The sequence below is a fragment of the Corvus moneduloides genome, chromosome 15 (assembly GCF_009650955.1).
Source record: "Corvus moneduloides isolate bCorMon1 chromosome 15, bCorMon1.pri, whole genome shotgun sequence".
NCBI classification, from domain to species: domain Eukaryota; kingdom Metazoa; phylum Chordata; class Aves; order Passeriformes; family Corvidae; genus Corvus; species Corvus moneduloides.
The window spans coordinates 15,109,094-15,128,087 of record NC_045490.1 but is presented as its reverse complement, the minus strand read 5'-3'; the positions used below and the strand labels follow the sequence as shown (position 1 = coordinate 15,128,087).

Genomic DNA, 18,994 nt, shown 5'->3' with positions numbered 1-18,994 from the left:
TGCTTTGAAAATCAGAATAATCACAGCTGTATGATGCACTTGGTCTTAGACAGATACTTCATTCTCTCTTCCCTTTCTTAGATTTTTCAGCACAGGCCCAAGTGAGAAAACTGCGGAGTCAACATGTTTATGTTTGAACCTAATATCTATCAGTGTTTACACAATCAGGTCTTTAATCTCAGCCTTCACATGGTTTATCCACAACGGCAGCCAAAGGGTGCTGGGGAGCACACGACATAAAGTCTGGAGAATTTTTTTAATAAGCAGAAAGTGATATCAGTAGGTTTTTGAGCCAAAGCTATTACAGTGAAAAGTTGTGGGTTTGTTTTTTAGTTAATTTGTCCAAAGCTAGTCTTCTTAGAAACTAAATATAAACAGATTAAGGAAACTGAGATTGAGACAAGTTATAAGTATTAGAACTCTCTGGATGACCTGAACAGATTATTTTAAGGATTATTTTGTAATCACATATTTTTATATGTGACTTAAGAGGCAAAGTACAGAAATCAAAATACTTTCTAAGGTCACTAAATAATTGTCCATGTTATAGTTAGGGAAAAAAGGGATAAAATTACCTACTGAATATTCTATTAACAGATATTCTAGTTCTGCTGAAAACTGAAGGATATTTCCTGCAGTTCAAAGCTCAGACAAGCAGTAATATCTCTGCTGATAAAGCTGTCACCAATAATCTTCGGGCACAACTTCGGAACCAGTTTTTGCAATACACTTTCATTGGTGGGTGCTGCACTGATTTGACCTAAGAGAAGTATTTGTCTGTTTCTTTACTATTATTATTTTGCATCACAGAATGATTCCTTGTATTTATCCAGTCACTTTGTAAAAGCTCTGCTGCTGTGAGCATTGAGCAGTGACACTGTGGCTTCCCCCTTTCCCTGACATCCGAGCTGTGTCGGTTCCTGCAGGGTTTGGCACCCTCTGGGGCTCCCTGTAGGTGTTTGCCCTTGATGGGTTGTGGCTCTGTGAGCTCGACCCTTTGGCCACATTTCTGTCCTCACAAAAACACATCCCCCTTGTGTCTGTAGTAACCTAATGCTGTGGACAATGGGCTGGCATGCAGGACGTGGGAAGGGTTCGTAAAAGAAAAACAACCAGAAAACCCGAGCCCAAAAGGATATGTTGAATTAATTTCCTTCCCTGAAGACAAAGGAATAAGTTAGTGAGATTCCATGGAGAAGGAAGTTTTAATTTCAAGAATTCTCGAGTGTTCTGTTACTCTGTCCTCCAGAGGAGGATCCACATCACCTCAAATCCATACCCCTGCTGTGCACTAGAGTTTAGACAAGAGGATCCCTAGAAGTTGTGCTTTTGAGGGAGAATACACACATCAGTGTGTGTGCTTTAACTGTCCTAATGTTAAAATTTTATTTGACTATTTGCTTATAAGAATTTTTGGTATAAAAATGTGTTCCTGATGTAGATCCAAGAGGAAAGATTTTGTTGCACTGTTGAATTCTCTTGCCACTATTTATTATTGTGAGTTTTAAGCAGGGTTTAGAATTTGTCATTTCATTTTAGTTTCAGGAGTGATGATGTTGCTGACATGATTTTTTTTTATTAAAACAAGCATTTGCATCCATGAAACACCTCGGTGTTTGGGACATGTAATAAAGCCAATCATTCTAAGGTTTTTATATTTGATGGGTTTAACTTCTTACAGATAAATGGCTATGTCATTCTTCAGCTTCTCTTGGATGTTTCCAATACACCTAGGAAAGAAAATGTACCCCATTCACAGGATAAACGTTACTGATACAACCCAAAGATTAATATAAGTTCTGTCATCTGTTTACAGAGAATTGTCTTGCAGATCTTGAAGCCGTTTAAAAGATCAGCAGTAAGCTCATTATGGGCAGCTGCTTATTTAAATGTACTCATTTCCTTCAACACTGATGACAAGTGGATGGGTAGTCCTGCTCACACCAACAAAATACCCCTTGTTTAATAGCTGTGGGGTTTGTCTCAGTTGGTCATTCTGTACAGAATTAGTGAGTGTGTTTTATCTGGAGTTACTGTGTGGGAGCTCATATCCTTCCTGTTCCTGTTCAGATTAATTTCTTGGAGATACACCCTTACATATGCCAAGTTATTATTGATAGTCAAAACCAAGGTATGCTTAAAAGAAAATTTCAGACTCAGGATGTTGGAAGGGCATCATGTAGATCCTGGTGCAGCTTATAGTGGTATTAGGGAAGAAAGGTTGCAAAAAACAGGTGCTTTTGTTTTCATTTGGGGCTATTGTCCATTTCCATGGCTTGAGATTTGGGTTGTTTTAAACTCAATGTTTCAAAAATATGTGCACTTACAGAAATAAAGGATGTGACTGCTGTGTCAGCAAATCAAACAGTAAGTTAGAAAATGAATGACTCAAGGGCAAGAGCTGCTACAAAACACACAGCAGCTCTCTGTTTTCCACCCTCCTCTGCCGTGTCTGGAGCACTGACAGTAATTCCCATTTACGTTTCCCTGTGTAACCCACACACAAATGTATAGCTCAGAAAAGAGATAAAGTGGGTGCTTAAATTGTCCTGGAAACAGTGGAGAACCCTTTCACTCCTTTCAGGGGTCCTAAAAATGCTGCTAAAAAATGATAGTTCCTTTGCACAGGGTGAATAATGTCCTAAAACTGATTTCAGGTGCTTTCCTTGGTAGCACAGAGAGGTATTTTCTACTGTAAGAACGGGAAAGTGTGGCTGTATTTACCCTTGGGGACCCTTGGTCTCTCTCCTAGGATCTCTCTGCAGTCAATACCTAATTTAACTTTCACAATTCTTATTTCCCCTGCTCTGTCTCTGCTGTGCTTCTGGCTAATGGGATTGTATAAGAGAACACAGGTCTGTATGTGAGGGTCTGCTTGTCATCAATACAGTTCTGGTAGCATAAATGGTATGTCACCTTTTTAATTTACAGCAGTACTCACCAGCAATTCTGATTGCATCATTGTTTTCAATGCCAGCATCTAGGGGTAGTAGTGATAAAGTGTGGAAGTTCATGAGTTGTGAAACTCATAGAAACTCTCAAAGAATCAAAATTAAATACCCTTTTTAAGCATCAATTCCTTCAGTTGCAGGGAGCAGACAAAATACTGTAGTTTGATACCTTCCTGCTTCTCCCCCTTCTAGGACACTCCATGGAAACGATATTTCCAGTGTTCCCGAAGGTTCTTTCAACGACCTGGTGTCCCTGTCCCATCTGTAAGTACTTCTGCCTGGGTTCATCTCTTTGATTGATAGTTTCAGATTTGTAAAGCAGTGCATATTGGTACCAGTGTAGGATTGCATTGCTTTTTTGTTTTTCCTGCTCACTTTCCATAATGTGCTCTGGATATTCATAGTGCATCAGTTCAAAGGAAATAAAAAAATGCTAGAACCTGTTGTTATTAGTTATAAAAATATTTTCTTAAGGAAAACCAAATGAGCAAGTGTGACAGTTTTCTCTGCTGTGGACTTTGTGTTTAAAGTTTTCTTTCAGCATTGTCAATGTGAAATGCAGAGTGTATGATGGTCTGAGAGTGAGACAGGAAACCTCCCACAAAGAGCAAATATTAAGCAAATGTGAATTCTTTGCTTAATAAGTGTCATATGTTTTGCATACTGAAATGTTGTCAGTATATGGACTTGTTGATGAATCACTACTGCAAGACATATATATTTAATCACATGGAAATTGGTCATTTCACAGCATTCATACTTCGTTCCATAGTTTGCAAAAATTATTAGACATTCAGCTTTTTGAGGAAATCACTGTTGTGCTGGTAAAGGGCCAGGAGACTTTCAAATGCAGTTTAGCTGATGAAAGAACAGACAAAGAGCTGCAATGGCTCCAAACTAAACTTGAGTGACCAGAAAATGCTTTTTCATTGAGGTAGTGTGTGCTACTTCACAGTATTGGGCAATAAATGTAGGAAAAGTGATTTTGTGTAGCGTATTTCTTGATTACTATCCTCAGTTTATCAGAGGGTTTGTCTTGGTCCCTCTGAGAAGCGAGTGGTTTCACAGGCTGATACGGATGTTTTCTGCCCTGATGCTGATGTACACATGTGTGCATTTAACACAGGTTTATATCTATTTATTGTCTCTTTTCAACCTTTAACATGCCCTCCAGAACACTTCCCTGAACACCAGATTCAGTTGGATATTTAGATATTTTCTGGATGGCAGATACATCCCTGGACTTTATGTTTCTGTGTAGCTTCTGTCTCTGTTCCTCTCTGGACAATAAAAAATAAAAATATCTCGGATTGGTAGTGACAGAAATCATGACAGCAACTTGGGCAACTTGAGCAGAGAAATAATCTTCTCTGTTTCCAGCTTACACCTTGGTATCATTGGTTTTGTGCAAAATGTATTTGTTTTTCCTGTTCCCAGTTTAGTCAAGTCATTTTGTGTGTTTGGGATTGAAAGTCTGACTGAGCTGAAGCCCTGCACCTCCTTCTGGAAGTGCAGTGACACCTCCCATACTGGGAATCTGGCTTCTGGGGGTATTTTTAGAACTCAAGAAATAAACATATCGTGTCCCATTTGTTTGGATTTCCCTCAGGGTTTGCATTAAATGAAGTGCGGATTCAGTTTTCCTGGGTAAACCGTTCACCTTAGGGAGTGATAAAAGCCCCTTTGGCCCAATACAATCTCTGCAGTCTTTCTGTTTAGATATATGTGCTGCCAGAAATGTAAAATACACAAAGCCCAAATGAACAGTAATAAATAGGATCCATAAAATAAATAAGACCTGTCTGGGGTGTAATTTGCGCAGTTGAACAGTTGAATTTTACAGTGCAATAGTGCTCTCCAGTTTCTTAAAGAGGATCCTGAAACTTTTAGCAACCACAATGAATTTTTTCTTCACATGCCAGAAAAAGCTGTGCTTACTCAAACCAAGTCATATATAATTGAAAATAAATGCATTTTGAGCTCCTCCTGATATATAGATCTTCAAGGAGAAAGCATGCACTTGGAGTCAGTTTGAAAATGATAGAAGGAGTTGCTACCCATCAAACTCTTAAGGCATGGAAGAACAAAAATTTTTCTTAACTGTGCAAGGTGTGTGGCTGAGGGTGGGATTGGTGTTCTGGCAGAGGCGAGCTGAGTACCAGGGTGTGGATCAGGATGGTCAGCCCAGGCCTCCTGTGTCAGGACAAGGGGGACATCAAACTAGCTTTTAGAATTGCAAAGAGATGTTTGTGTAGCATAGACAAAAGTACAGATTTTAGTCGGACACTTTTGCAGCAGTTTTGAGTTGGTCTGTAATTGGAAGAACAAAAGGGAAATCTAGATGGTCCAATCACTTTCTCCATAGCTGTTTAAAGCCTGTAGGAAAATATTCACCAAATTTCTTTTACGTCGTAAACATCATCTCACTGAAATGGAAATATTATAACAAACTGTGTGGCTTTAGCTCACTAAATTTGGAGGTAGGTTTTTATGTGCTGTACCCTGCTTTTTTAACTATTTATTACTTTATTTAGTTGAATCCTATAATTGTCTATTTAAGCCATGACTCTACTAATGTTTTTAGTCCAGGGCCATGATAAGAATGCTACAGCACTACTGTAGGATCAAGTATAATGTTACTTTAAAAGAATCCAAAATCTGCTGGGATGGAACTGGGATGCAGTTCCTGTCGTTGCTGTCCTCACCATTCTTTGACTTTATTCAGAGTTGCCTCTGAAACAAAATTAGTGTCTGAACAGAAATATCTGCTCAACATTTTGAAAATGCTGCTGGTATTTCCTTACAAGGAAATTCAGGGTATTTCCTTACAGCGCAAGATATTTTTACCTTCTGGAAATATTTTGCTATAATGGGCAAAGAAATCAAGAAAGTATGTTAGAACTCATGAATTAAAATCTGAGAATTATCTCTAGTTCCTAGAAATCATTTTTTTAAAAATTAAAAAAAAACCAAACTCAACCCAACCCAACCCAAATTCAAGGCAAAAACCCCAAAACAAAGCACAAACCACAACCAGAAGTGTGGAAGGATACATGTGATAATTTCTGAAGTTGTCAACAATGTTATTAGTAATCATTTCTAGTGACTGTAGAGCAACTGTATTTCTAATGTAGTTTATAAATATTAATTAACATGGTAACAAGCTTTCCGTTGTCCTCCCACTCACATTTTGTATATGGCAGTTGCTCAACACTAAAAATTTCTCAGCTTTCACTGCTGCATTTTGTTTGACCTTGGACAAGTGAGCCAGTTGATCACAGTTACAGGGTGAAAAAGTCAACCCAGTAGTTTTTTTTCCATTGTAAGCAATGGATTTACAGGAGGAGTGGATGGATATTTTTTAATGCAGAGCTGCAGTACACATTTAATTTTGATGAATGAGCCCCAGACAGGGTTTGAACCTATGAACTCTCATTATGAATCTGTCTAGGGCACAGTGGGTTCATTAGTCACTCCAATAGAAATGTATCAACAAATTTACTGAGGTTTCTGTCTTAATATCCTGCCTGATATGTTTTTATTTGAAAGAAGCTTGAGTTTAAAGTAGCATCTTAAAAATAGTTTATAGCATATGCAGAAATTTTAAAGTCTAAAAACCAATTTGAATCATTGTTTTCTTTAGTATCTCTTCCTTGTGCTATTCTTTATTTAGTTTATTTTCCTCTCATGGCAATTCAGGTGTTGTACAGCTGAAGTCTTAAATTGACTTTGAGCAAAATAAATAAAGACTTTCAACATAAATTTCTTCACATTTTCAACAAATAGTTGTCTTCAAAGTGACTTTTCTGAAGTCTGAACTTTGTAATTGACTGATTTCCTGAGAAGACACTTTCTTTAAGAGAAAGAGAACTACAAATGAGTAAAGGTAGCACCTAAATTTAAGGTTAAAAGGTTGGTTTTCTTTTGGATAGATGTCCATGAATAAAGGGAAAATTCTCAGAATTATAATTTCACTGTATAATTGCATCTTCTTCAACTATTTGACCTAACTCAAATGATGGGTCAAGCAGCAAATGTGTTTTCAAAGTCATAAATAAACTTAGCAGACACTGGATTGCAGTTTGGAAAATGGAGGTATCCTCTGGATGTGTGCTTTGTCTGGTGAGGAGTCATTAATGTGGGCCATCAGATCCAAACTAAATTACACAATTCAGTGTTAGAATATGCTCAGGAAGGACAAAGAATTAAATAAAGGGAATCAATGTGATAAATTTGATGAAAGCAATATGTCTGGTGACATTGCTCAAGCACAATTGTCTGAAAGAGGGATTTCTTCTAAGGTATTTACACAACTTTCCTAACTAATGATGGGAAGAAAGGAGAAGAACAGGAATACTGCAGGAGATTAATCTAAAATCCTTCTGAACCCTCATCAGATCTTTCCCACATTGTGAAACAAAGCGTCGCTGTAGAAATGTAGAATAAAATGTGCCTCGGTGAGATCAGAGCTGTTATCTTTGCCAAATAACCTGTGCTCATTGCTTTGCACCCCAAGGGCTCTGGGCACCAACCCCCTGCACTGCGACTGCCACCTGCGCTGGCTCTCCGAGTGGGTGAAGGCGGGATACAAGGAGCCCGGGATCGCCCGCTGCCGCGGCCCCGAAGCCATGGTGGACAGGCTGCTGCTCACCACCCCCACCCACCACTTCCAGTGCAAAGGTAGGAGCCAGCTGGGAGCCTCTGCCCTGTGCTGCCCACAGGGCTTTAGTTTCACACCCTTGGTTTTGTGCGTTCGCAGGGCAGTTGGGTTTGGGTTTCGTTTTCTGAACCGTCGCGTTCTTTCCAAGTTGCGTTTTCTTGTGTTCTTCCCCAACGTGCAGGTAACTGCTCCACTGGCAGGAAAACCAGGGAGCCTCAGAGCAGGGAGTGTTCCTGATGCTCACACCAGGTTATGTAATGGCACGTTAGTATGTAGGGTGTTGTTAGAACTTCTTGGAACAAATAATTTGTTTTGGCCTGTGACTTACCCCAAAAAAAATTGGGAAAATAAGAGTTGTTATAAAAACATAGAGAACTGTAGTTATTACATACATTTACATGAAAACTGAGGAACTGAGAATTCTTCTGGAAAGCAAATATTTACCAAAAGTACGTTTTCATCTGCTGATCTGCAAACTGTTCCCATCGGCTGTGATTCAGAAACTGCAGATTATGGAAAACGTGTCATGTCCGAATTCAGTGTGCATTCATTCAGGAGAGGGCTGAGGTGCAGCTCTGAACAATTTGGGGTACTCAGTGACAGGAGTGTACTGTGTTAGAGAGCAGTCAGGCATGATAAGGAGCACACTTTTTGTGGATTAAGTAAGGAGCTCATTAGTGAGTTGAGATTAAGACATAGCTGGATGTTCTCATAAAAAAAAAAAAAAAAGTTAAGGAGGTTTTCTTAGCTTACCAGCAAGTACTTGAAGATGGAGCTATGTTTATAGTGGAAAAGATGGATCAGTAGCCTCTCTTAGAAATGGAAATGAGGGCATAAAGCCTGTTTTTATGTCTCTCAGAGTGCCATGCCCATTTACACTACTGCCTGGCAGGGTGATTTTATAGGTGCTGGAATTAAACTGCTGAACAAACAAATGATGGTGTTGGGGTGAGTTTAAAACACAGGTTCCCAAGGCTGAGCTGAATTTTATGTCCTTTCAAATATATCTTTAATAACTGTAACCTTATAATTTAATTACTTTGAAATGTCAGTCTCAAAACTATCAGAACTGTGACCATAATTGTCAAACCACAGACTTTGCAATAGCCTCTTAAATGTGAAGTACAAATATAATAAGTACTAAAAATACCAAATAATGCACTTGTTCCCATGACATGAACCAAAGAAAATAATTGATTTTGTACATTAAACAGGGCCTGAAAACTTAACCAGAAAGAGAAGCTGGATGTCTTCTTCATTCTGAACCTGTGATAAATCAATAGTTATACTCATTTTCTCTCTCAACTAAACAAGCAACTCTTAGGCAAAAGATAAGTAAATCTGTGATCCAGGATATTAGATGTAGTTGTATGCTTCTTATGTAAATATTGGATTGGTCCACTAGAAAGCTGGTGTGCTTTCTAATATCCTAAAGGTCTCCGTGGCTTGCTTTATCTCAACAGAAAAGGAGAAAAAATATGTTGATTTGGAGTTGGTCTTTGCACAAGCAAAATCTGTGAAGGGTCTGGACAAGTGGCAGTAAAGGTCAAGAAGCTCCAGGGCCTAGAAAAATTCACCTTTGCTCATCACAGTACAAATATTTTGGAAACCAGTAAATGATTTGGCAGTCTCACTGTACCCCTTTCCCATTTCAGGGAGTGCTGAGCCCCAACTCCCCAAACCCCTGGGTCCCAGCATCAAGAGTGTGCCTGTGCTGGGCTGGGTACCTTGAGCTGCTGCACAGAGGTCGCGCTCAGATGTCCTCTGGGACCTCCAGGAACTTTTACATTAGGAAAAAGAAAAAAGTATTTTAACTTATTCTTGTTAAAAATATGGGTTTAGCCTGTGACTAAGCAGGAGGTTATGTCTCTGCAGAGCCAAGAAAATAAAAGTGTGTTATGTGCAAGTCATGCAAACTCAGCTCTGCTTTTTATTAACTTGCCCTCCCAGCTATGCAGTAGAGGAAAGGAATGTGCTGGGCTGAGGGCATTTTGCTATATGGATTTATAAATCAAATCCACAAGGGCAAAGTAATGAACTACTTAACTGCTAGGAACTAACACTGTTCTTATTAGCTCCTACATTGATTGGCTTTGATCTATGCCATAGAAATAAATGGAAAATGTACATGTATTATGAAATAAATAAATAATAGAACGAATTTTGTCTCACTGACCTCTAAATCTAAAAGAGCAACACTGCTGCCTGTCTCATGAGCTCTCAGAGGAGCCACCTTTGTTTATTCTTTGTATATTTTACCATGAAGACAACTGTAACTCAGATATGTCACATTCCAGCCCCGCTCATTGCCAGGAATTCAGGTGTGATTTCCTCTTGCTGTCCTAACTCCAAGGTAAAAACATGTATGGCATGTAGGTAGACATAAACACAAAGATAGAATAGGATGACAATAGTCCTTTATTTAATTTTGGGATTTTTTTCTTCCTGTGTGTTTTTCCCCCATTACTGCACATGGCACTCCCAGTCAGTCCCTGGTGGCACCACCGTCACTACAGGACCAGGACACAGCCCGGGTGTTGTCACCTGAGACCCTTCAGTCCCCATTCCTGCCATGTTCTTACCCCTGCTGGTGCTCTGCAAGTGTTCAAAGTAAACAGTGAAGGTTTATTACTCATGCAGGATGATTCAAAGCAAATCCCAGACTGGAAGGGATTTTTTTCATTCCTAGTTCTAACTCATTCCTAACTCTGGAGCTCCACCTTCTCTTGACCATCAAATATAAGCTTCTTTTCTTCACTTTCAGGATGTTTCACAATTTACTCCTTCTTACCATTTATCATGCAGTAACAGAAGCTCTGTGCCCACTTCTGATTAGTAGAGGACCAATTTTAAATTATTTTTAAATACATTCCCTTAAAAATGAAATAAAATTATGTTAAGGTCTTTACTGCCTGATATAATTTAAGCCACTTTAAAGTGCTAGGTTTTATTTTTTATACATAAAAGCCAAGGAGTTAATACTTATTCATATTTGAAATGTAGCCGCTTGAAAAATCACCGTGTTGTAACTGTGACTATACCTGTGACTATACCTGTTACTATAACTGCCTAAATTAGCTTTCTGTAAAATCTCAGCCATAAAATATTGATTGACTTGGGACCCCAAATGTAATTAGTGTCGTTTTAGTCTGTGTTTGTTTTCCTGCTCACCTACATACTTCACTACTTCTCTGGAAGATTTCTGCTAAAAATATGAGGTTTATTACATGGTTTAAATATGACCATGTGTATTTACCTGCATATATTTACATCTGTGCATATTTTGCTTTATTGCACTTTTCTGAGGTGGCTCAGTGTTGATCATTCTTCTGGGTAGGGAAGAAAGTAAGTTTCAAACTCTGTTAAAATTAAGGATGGTAGAGAACTTTGCACCTAAATATTCCCATAGGCCTCTAACTAAATCTGTCTTGTGCATGGTTTTTATTTATGTTGTTGCATCTGCACTTTCATTCTTGTTATCAGCCATAGAAATGTCAGGTTACAGTTCCCTGGGGTTGCTGTTGCAGGATTTCCAGAGCTGAGAAAAGGAAAAATTGCTGAAAGCCATATATATATATAACCCTCTCCCTGGAGGTTCCCAACATGCTTTTTTCAGAGCATATGTTTGCATCTTCAGGAGAATATAAGCATCATTGAGACTTGCCTAGCACTTGATTTAAGTACTTAAAGCCTCTCTGATCCCTGGGAATCCCATGGTGTCGTGCAGTGCACCTGCAGTTTGTGCATTTGCGCCAGTGCTTAGGAAAAAACGTTTGTGTGTGCATGGGAGGCTTTAATTTTGCAATCCAATTCTCTGCTAATGCTCTGTGCTTGCCTCTCCAGAGCCGGTGGATCTCAGTGTTGTGTCCAAGTGCAATCCCTGCCTCTCCAACCCCTGCAAGAACAATGGGACATGCAGCAGTGACCCAGTGGAGCTTTACCAGTGCACTTGCCCTTTTGGTTTCAAGGTATGACTCCAAATGAGCTACACGAGAAGCGAGGAACTGTTCCCCTTCACTTGTGTTTTTTTAATTGTTGTACTGTGAGAAGTTAATTTTACAGGCACCTGGCCTCCAAAGTTGCCTTGCTCAAGCAGGTTTGTGTGTGAATTTTCACCTGTGCCCTGCTACAGATTTCGTCCCCTGCAGTTGGAATGGCTTTTCTTTGTGCTGTGACTACACAGTTCATCCTGAGAAACTGGCTCTGGCTGACCCTCTTTTGAGCAGGGTGGTTGGACTTTACAATCTCCAGAGGTCACTTCCAGCTGTGGGCATTCTCTGATTCTGTGATGTAGATATCCATGTAAAATGGCAAGTTGGTTTTATCCTCCTTTTAGTTTTTTTTTTTTTTCCAGCAACAAGATCACCATTTCATAGGCTTCCAGCCAAAGGGAAGGCAGTTCAGATGAGAATGAAGGGCCAGTTTGGTCCACAGTGACAGAATGTTGATACCTGGTGGTTTACACCCACCTTACACAGACTGATGAGCAGAAAGATGATCACTGATCAGACACAACCCCTAAATCAGCTGTCTCTGAATTCAGAGCACTCATGTCCACAGAGGGATCTGCAAATACGAATCCTGTGGATGCCAGTCATTGTGAGCAGTGCCAGCTTCCTGATAACACATTGGGAAATGGAGAAAGGGTCACTGAGTAAAGCAGTTTCTTCAGTAGTGATGGATAACTCCCCTTGTTCACACTGCACTTGTGAGAGTTTAAGGACACCAGGGCACTGTCTTAGAGCTGATGGAGCTGGAAATCTAGCTCAGGAGTCAGTAGCTGAAGGATTAAGTATAAGTAATAAATGAGGCATATGATCTGTTCACAGCCTGGGGGGTTTCAGGTGTTATGGCCAAAGTAGGCTGCATCCTGCAGATTGGGATTTATTTGCCTCTTTGGATATTTCTTACAGTCCTGGTCAGTTGAAACAGATGCTCATAAAACACAAAGTAATAAGAATTATAGGGGAAAAAAAGGAGGGCAAAACCAGACATAGGTGTGGGAAGTAAGCACAAGTATCTCTGTGTTACATTTCAGGTAGGATTTAGGAATTAATTGGTTCTGATGATATCACCATTTCCCTTCTCTGTTTGCCTGGGATACATACCAGAGTAATTGCAATAGATCCCTGAAACACTGGCAAAGGGAAGATATAAAGCTTATTTCTTCTATTTCACCCAGTGCCCCTACACTTAGTACTCAAGGATAATAACACTTCCCCTAAATAATTGAAAAAGGCATTGGAAATTTCCTGTAATTAAAAATCTTTCTACCCATTGGCATATCAACCAGAAACTTTTCTAAGATTTAAAAGACCATATCGTCAAAAATCTGTTTACCTGAAACTACTTGATAACAACCTGTTTATCTCCTCAGGTTAACAAGAGAATGGTCATTTTAATTTGATTTTTAACATAAATTAGGTGGAATTCTTCAGGTGGGAACTTGAAAAGTAAATTATTTCAGAACCAGCAGGAAAACACATAAATCTTTGTGTATATCTTACTCTGTAAGACAAGTATCATGGAGCAGGTGTCCAGGTTATTCTAAGTAAAAATGTGTTATGAGTATATCTTCTTTTTTGGCCCTTAGATTTTTGTTTGCTGGTTGTTCTTTTGGTTTTTTGCTGTATTCCTGATTCACAAAGTCACTGGTATAGATGCATTTATACTGCTAGAAGACACAGTTACGAAGGGAAGATTTATCTAAAAGAATAATCAAGAATAATCCTCTAGTTTATCAGCACACTGTAGTGTGCCTTAAGCCCCAGGATGCATCATTTTCCTTGGAAGGGTTTTGGTAAATGCCTGATGTGATTCAGTTTAAACATCTCACAGAGCATCCAGCTTTGCTCCTCTCTCGCTTTCTCAGGTGACATCAGTGTGTGAATGCAAACCCCAAAACCACAGTGAGCTTGTAAGCACCAAGCTGCCAGCCAAGCGTGGCAAAGAGCAAACAGAGCAGGCATGGCACTTGGAGCAGGGTTTAAAAATACTGACTGGATAACAGCTCAGCGAGAATTGGTGGAAATTTAATAAGCAAAAAAAGAACTGTGTGTCTTTACCACAGGTTTTTGAATAAAAATGAAATATGACAGGTCCAAATGCAAACCATATGAAAGGAGCACTCTATCTACCACGCAGTTCTCCACCAGAGATTCATGCTAATTCAATAACAATACCTTGCTTCCTTCTCACCAGCCAGCACCAAACAGCTCCATCCATCTGGAAGCTATTTCCCAGACCTTGATAAATTGCCCTAAATCTGCCCTCTCAGCATTTGTTTTTCCTTGTTTGATGTAGATTTTCAAAAAATCCTGTGTGGAAGAGTGCATCAATAAAGTGAAAAACCCACCCTTTTCCAAATTTAAGCTGACGGCTTCATAATGTTCCCTGGACAGGGACAGACATTACAAGCAGCTTTCTGGGGTTCCTGTGCTCATGCCAGCCTTCAGAAAAAAGGGCAGCTAGCAGAAAGTCACCTAAGTTGCCAGTTGCCAACGTGGTGCCTGATGAATCAGGATGCTCTACCAGTTAACTGCATTCTCAAAAGCCTGTGGTCTGGTTTTCGCTGTCACACTGATGACAGTTCCATCTCTTACTTTTCATGCTCACAGAGATGGTTTTGCTATTGAATGTACATCTTGTGGGGCTTTTAGCCATATGTGGTGCTGCCCTTGATGGTTTGGGTAAACTCAAAATGAGATAAGTCATGGACCACCTGAGCTGCGAGGCCAGAGGGCCCCAGTGGTGTTTGATTAGGACAGAAACAGAGACTGCTCACTCAGGAAAGGCCAAGGCTGAGCTGATAATGATCTTTGCTGCTTCTCTTTCCATGAAATGAGTGATGAATGTGCTTGTTGAAGATAAGCCATGGTTGAAACAGTGCTGTTGTGGTTGTACTTTGGGGAGAAAGCCCCAAGGAGTGGGATATGGCACCTCTAGCATCTGGCAGGCTCATGAGCAGGAGCTCCAGGGTGCCACCAGTGCTGGCAGGAGCTGGCTCTCCATGTTATGAAACACACAGGCATAGGTGTCATTATCCAGTGGGTTGGGGTTTTTTTCTCTTCTCCATAGCATTCTTTGAATGATTATTTAGATAATATGTGTGGTTTAGATTGTAAAGTCTGATTGTAAGTAGAGAGATGGAGCTTTCTCCTGCTGGAAATGCTGCTGGCCACCTGTAGAGCCAGTGTGTCTGAGTGCAGCTGGGGCTGGTGCATAGATAACAGGAACCTACAGTTCATTTATTCTGTAGAGCATGTGGCTTATAAGTATTCCCATTGACATTGCAAAATTGAGTCCATGGGTGTTGGAATTCAAGAGATTAATCAAACTTGCAGTCAATAAGCCATTGAAAAAAAATTCATTTGAATAACTAGCAAAAACTAAGGTGAGTGAAACCAACACAGTGTATTTTGCCATTGCTGTATTCTGAAAATGCCCTTTTGGAGTTTTTTGGCTGATTTTTGTCTTTTATACTTTCTTTTTCTTAAAACTGAGGTAGCAACAAATACAGAATAATTTGCTTTCTTTCAAATAGAATTATTTGTAGAACTGGGGAAAGAGTTTAAAATACACTTTTGTTTTGTCTGAAATGAAAGAACATTGCCAACCCAGATCAGGAAGCCCAGTGCCTGCCTAGGAATCTCCACAGCCTCTCTGATTGCTCAGGTAAAGGAGCCGGAGCTGCTGGAATGCAGATGTTTGTCACCTCTGGATTCTGCTGTTACTGACAGCTGTCTGAAATGGAAAGTGAAGATAGGTAAAATTGGCACAGCTCTTATCCCACACTCCAGGCACCAGATGCTGATGCACATCTATGCTCTAAGTTTTATCCAAATCTATTCACCTCCCCGTTGAGTTCAGCCAGTGTCCTGACTTCTCTTGCAGCACTGCAGTGTCTTGAGGGTTCAAGCAATTTCACCAATCATCCAGAATGACAGATACAATTGGAAAAATCCTGGGTAAAGCTCTTGGGCTTTGGAGAGACAGCTTTCCTTGCAGCCAGACTCTTGTGGTGGGAGGCATTATAGTGAAGCCAGAATGGTATTTAGTGAGGAAGCTGGCTCCAAAGTTCTGCTAGGAACTTGGCTCTTCCCCCTCCTCACCCCCTACGCCTGCTTTTCGTCCCTGGGAACAAGGTTAGAAATGGCAGAGCAGGATGTCTCTGGGGTGTGGGGGACTCACACATATCCTGTGTTTGCACTGATACAAATTCTGTGCCAGCACTTGAGGGGGTCAGTGCAGCTGAGCAGGAGCCGTGGCTGCTGAGCACAAGGCTGACAGAAGGTTTCCTCAGCACTGCTCCCGTGCCACTGGTGCTGCCCTGGCTGTATCCCTGGCTCGTGGGGATGCTTGTGGCCTTGCCTGTGCTTGGAGCATGGGAAGTTTGCTGTATTTGCACTTTGCCACGTCGAGGTTCTGCAGCATGACACAAATAATCTGTGAGAGCCCTGCAATAATTGCAGTGTGGGGAGGATTCAGCACAGAACTCAGCGTGGGTGTGGTGGTGTTTGCTCATCTGCAGCTACCTGGGGCAGCTCTCACAGCTCAGGGGCCAGACTGTGCCTTTATTCCAACGAGGCAGTTTCTCAGTGATGCTGACTCGGGTGGGGTTGAGTAGATGTAACCCAGGGTAGAGTTTGGCTGCTGCTGCCTGGTTTGTCAGGCTGATTCTGTGTGCAAGCGTAGCTCTGTGCTTTTGTCTCTTTGGCTCTATTAATATACACATGTGGGTCCCCATGTGCATCCTTCAGCACACAAATAACTCCCCAGGCTGGAGTGGCAAAGGGAGAAGAAATTGGAAGGGGCTCTAAGCAGCCTGCCCTCATCCACATGAGCCAGGAGAGCAAATGCCTCTCTCTGCCTCCATGTATTGCTCTGCCCTGGCCTCTCTTCTCTCCCGGTGTCAGGGTCGGGGGAACAGGCACTGGAATGTCAGCTCAATGCCAAGTTTTCATGTAGAAGGAATCAGTGCAGCAAAATGCTGGTGGTGTGAGGTGGTTCTGCCTTGAACTTTCATTCTAATAAATTCTCCTGGAGTGTGTGTTTATGTGATCTGGGGTGTTTTATTTCTGTTTGATCATTTTAACTATACTGAAAATGCTTATTAATGAATGTCGAAGAAGCATTTTCCGCTCATAGTAAAATAAGAGAGAAAGCCTTTAGGGATGAGAGGTAATGGGTGGCCACATAAAATGAGTAGATCTGTATTTATGTGTGGATTTTTAGGGCAAACACCAATGTCAGCAGTAGGTGGTTGCAATTTCATATAAAGCTCCTAGGGCAGAAAAAACTGCAGAAATAACTATATTTTCTTCCATGTGCTTATTCTGTAAAATTTACCATGCATCAGTCAGACTTTTGTTACTTTCTTTTTGTCCTTTTTGTTGTTGTAGGTCTAAAGAAAATGGAGATTTCCATGTGGAAGAGCATAAAATGAAAGGCTTAGGGAGGGATTACCGCCCCAGTTGCTGGCTGAAGGCGTCGAGGCAGGAACACACCCACCACAGGCCCTGTAAAAACCCACTCATGTAGTGTGGCAGGCCCTAATGAGGGCTCTTAACAGTAAAGCTAGCTCTAAAGAAGTATTTCCATTTTTGTTAGGCCAACAAGAAAGCAGATGTTGAGCAGCTTCAGGCATTTGCTCTGTTTGTGCAGTGCTGCATCAGGAGCTGAGCAGCTCAGGGGGATGGGGAGCTGTACCCACAGGTGGGCACTGTCATGTCCCTTCTGTTGGATGAACAGTCCAAAAGAATCAGTGTGGATTATTCCCCCTCACTCTGGTTTTACTACTGTTTTCCTGGTCTAGTTCTAAATGAGTGACCAGACTTCCAATCTTTCTTTTCCCAGGGTAAAGGAGAAGTTTTTGTTGGCGTTTAGTCTGAATTTCAGGCTCTTGTTCTTATGTTTGTTTGATCCTATTACACTAAATAAAAATTTTTCTTCCTCTGTGGTTTGTCTACCTTTCAGGTGATTTCTGGTTGCTATAACTCTGCTTAATCAAGTCCTGTTTAACCAGGTCTTAATTTTCTGCATCCCACCATTTCTGCACGATTGAACCAGTTGACGCAGTTGGCCACAGCTGAAAATCCTTATTGTAGATTTCCTTGTGATTTTCTGTCATCTGTTATCCTTGAGGCTTTCTTGGCACCGATTTTACTCGATGAAATGGCTTTTGGGTTTCTTTTGTTGTCCAAGAACATGACCAGAGATTTTCCTGGGAGGTTGATTGCCTTATTTTCTCCTTTCCTGTGGTGATGATGGAATTGATGAAGTTGCTATAAGCAAGCTAAGATGAAAAGAAGAGTAAACCCACTCCTGTTAATAGAAATGATCTAATGCCCGACTCATTTGGGAATTAGATTGGGATTAGATTAGTGTGTGGGGGTGAGTGCAAAAACACTGCAGGTAAGGTTGTCCCAAGGCTCTCTGACCCCCGTGGTCCCTGGGGTCCCCTCCTGCAAAGAACCTCTGAAATAAATATTATGCTCTTGCTTGTTATTATAGTGGTCATGCTTCACTTGTTTAGTAGTCTGAAAAATTCATGTGCACGTTTGATTCTGAAATCACTGCTGCCTGCCTGGGTTACCTGCCGGTTCAGCCCACTATCAGATTGATACCAGAAAGGATTGCTGGTGTCTCTGAGCTGGAAAACCTTGTAAGGGAAGCTTTGCAGATCTTCCATGAGCAAAGCAGATTACACTGGCATTTCTGCTGAAATAATGTGTACTTCAGTGTGAGACCTTTTATCAGCAGAGAGCTGTTGCAAACCAAACGCCTGCATCCTTAACAAACAGGGAAGTGCCAGCAGAGGGTTCTTCCAAGGGACTGTGACTCTTCCAGCATATTTAGCTCTATTTATTTCAGAAACCCAGTAAGCTTTTTGGAGAGATTTTTTAATCACATAATCTCTGCCTCATGTTAGGCTTCATTGGGTTTCTGCTTGTAATGTGTGCCTCCTCTCCAGGCAGGCTGTTCAGTAGCTTAAGTATTAGGCATAGTTAATTTAAAATACAACAATTATATTTTATTTTATTTCTTAAATCATATTGATAGTATTTTTGCTATCTGTATAAATGTCCAGTCTTTATAACTTTCTCTACAGAGTTCACATTAAAAAAGAGGCACTGACTTCTGGTAGTATGAAAGGGAAAGTTTATTGTCACTGCAAAATATACTTCAAAATAAATTGGCACTTAAGTATTTTGAAGGTACTAAAAACAGTACCTTCAGTTCTCATTCCTAATACTGGTTGAATTAGAGACTACATCAGAAATATTCAGTGTTGGATTTACATCAAATATATTGGGCTGTATTTTATGTATAGAGTCAACCCTCAGCAAAATTAACTATTTTCAGTGCCCCTAATTTTCTTCTG

General features: G+C 40.6%; 1 protein-coding gene across 3 annotated transcripts in view; it reads left to right on the top strand.

Moving 5' to 3' along the window:
* The window catches only part of SLIT3 (slit guidance ligand 3), a 469,203-nt gene that overhangs the window by 390,757 nt on the left and 59,452 nt on the right, over positions 1-18,994 (top strand). For all 3 annotated transcript variants that reach the window (XM_032124874.1, XM_032124875.1, XM_032124873.1), the window contains 3 exons: positions 3,144-3,215; positions 7,468-7,631; positions 11,455-11,579. In XM_032124874.1, the coding sequence (XP_031980765.1) occupies positions 3,144-3,215; positions 7,468-7,631; positions 11,455-11,579 (361 nt within the window). The remainder of the gene's footprint in view (positions 1-3,143; positions 3,216-7,467; positions 7,632-11,454; positions 11,580-18,994) is intronic.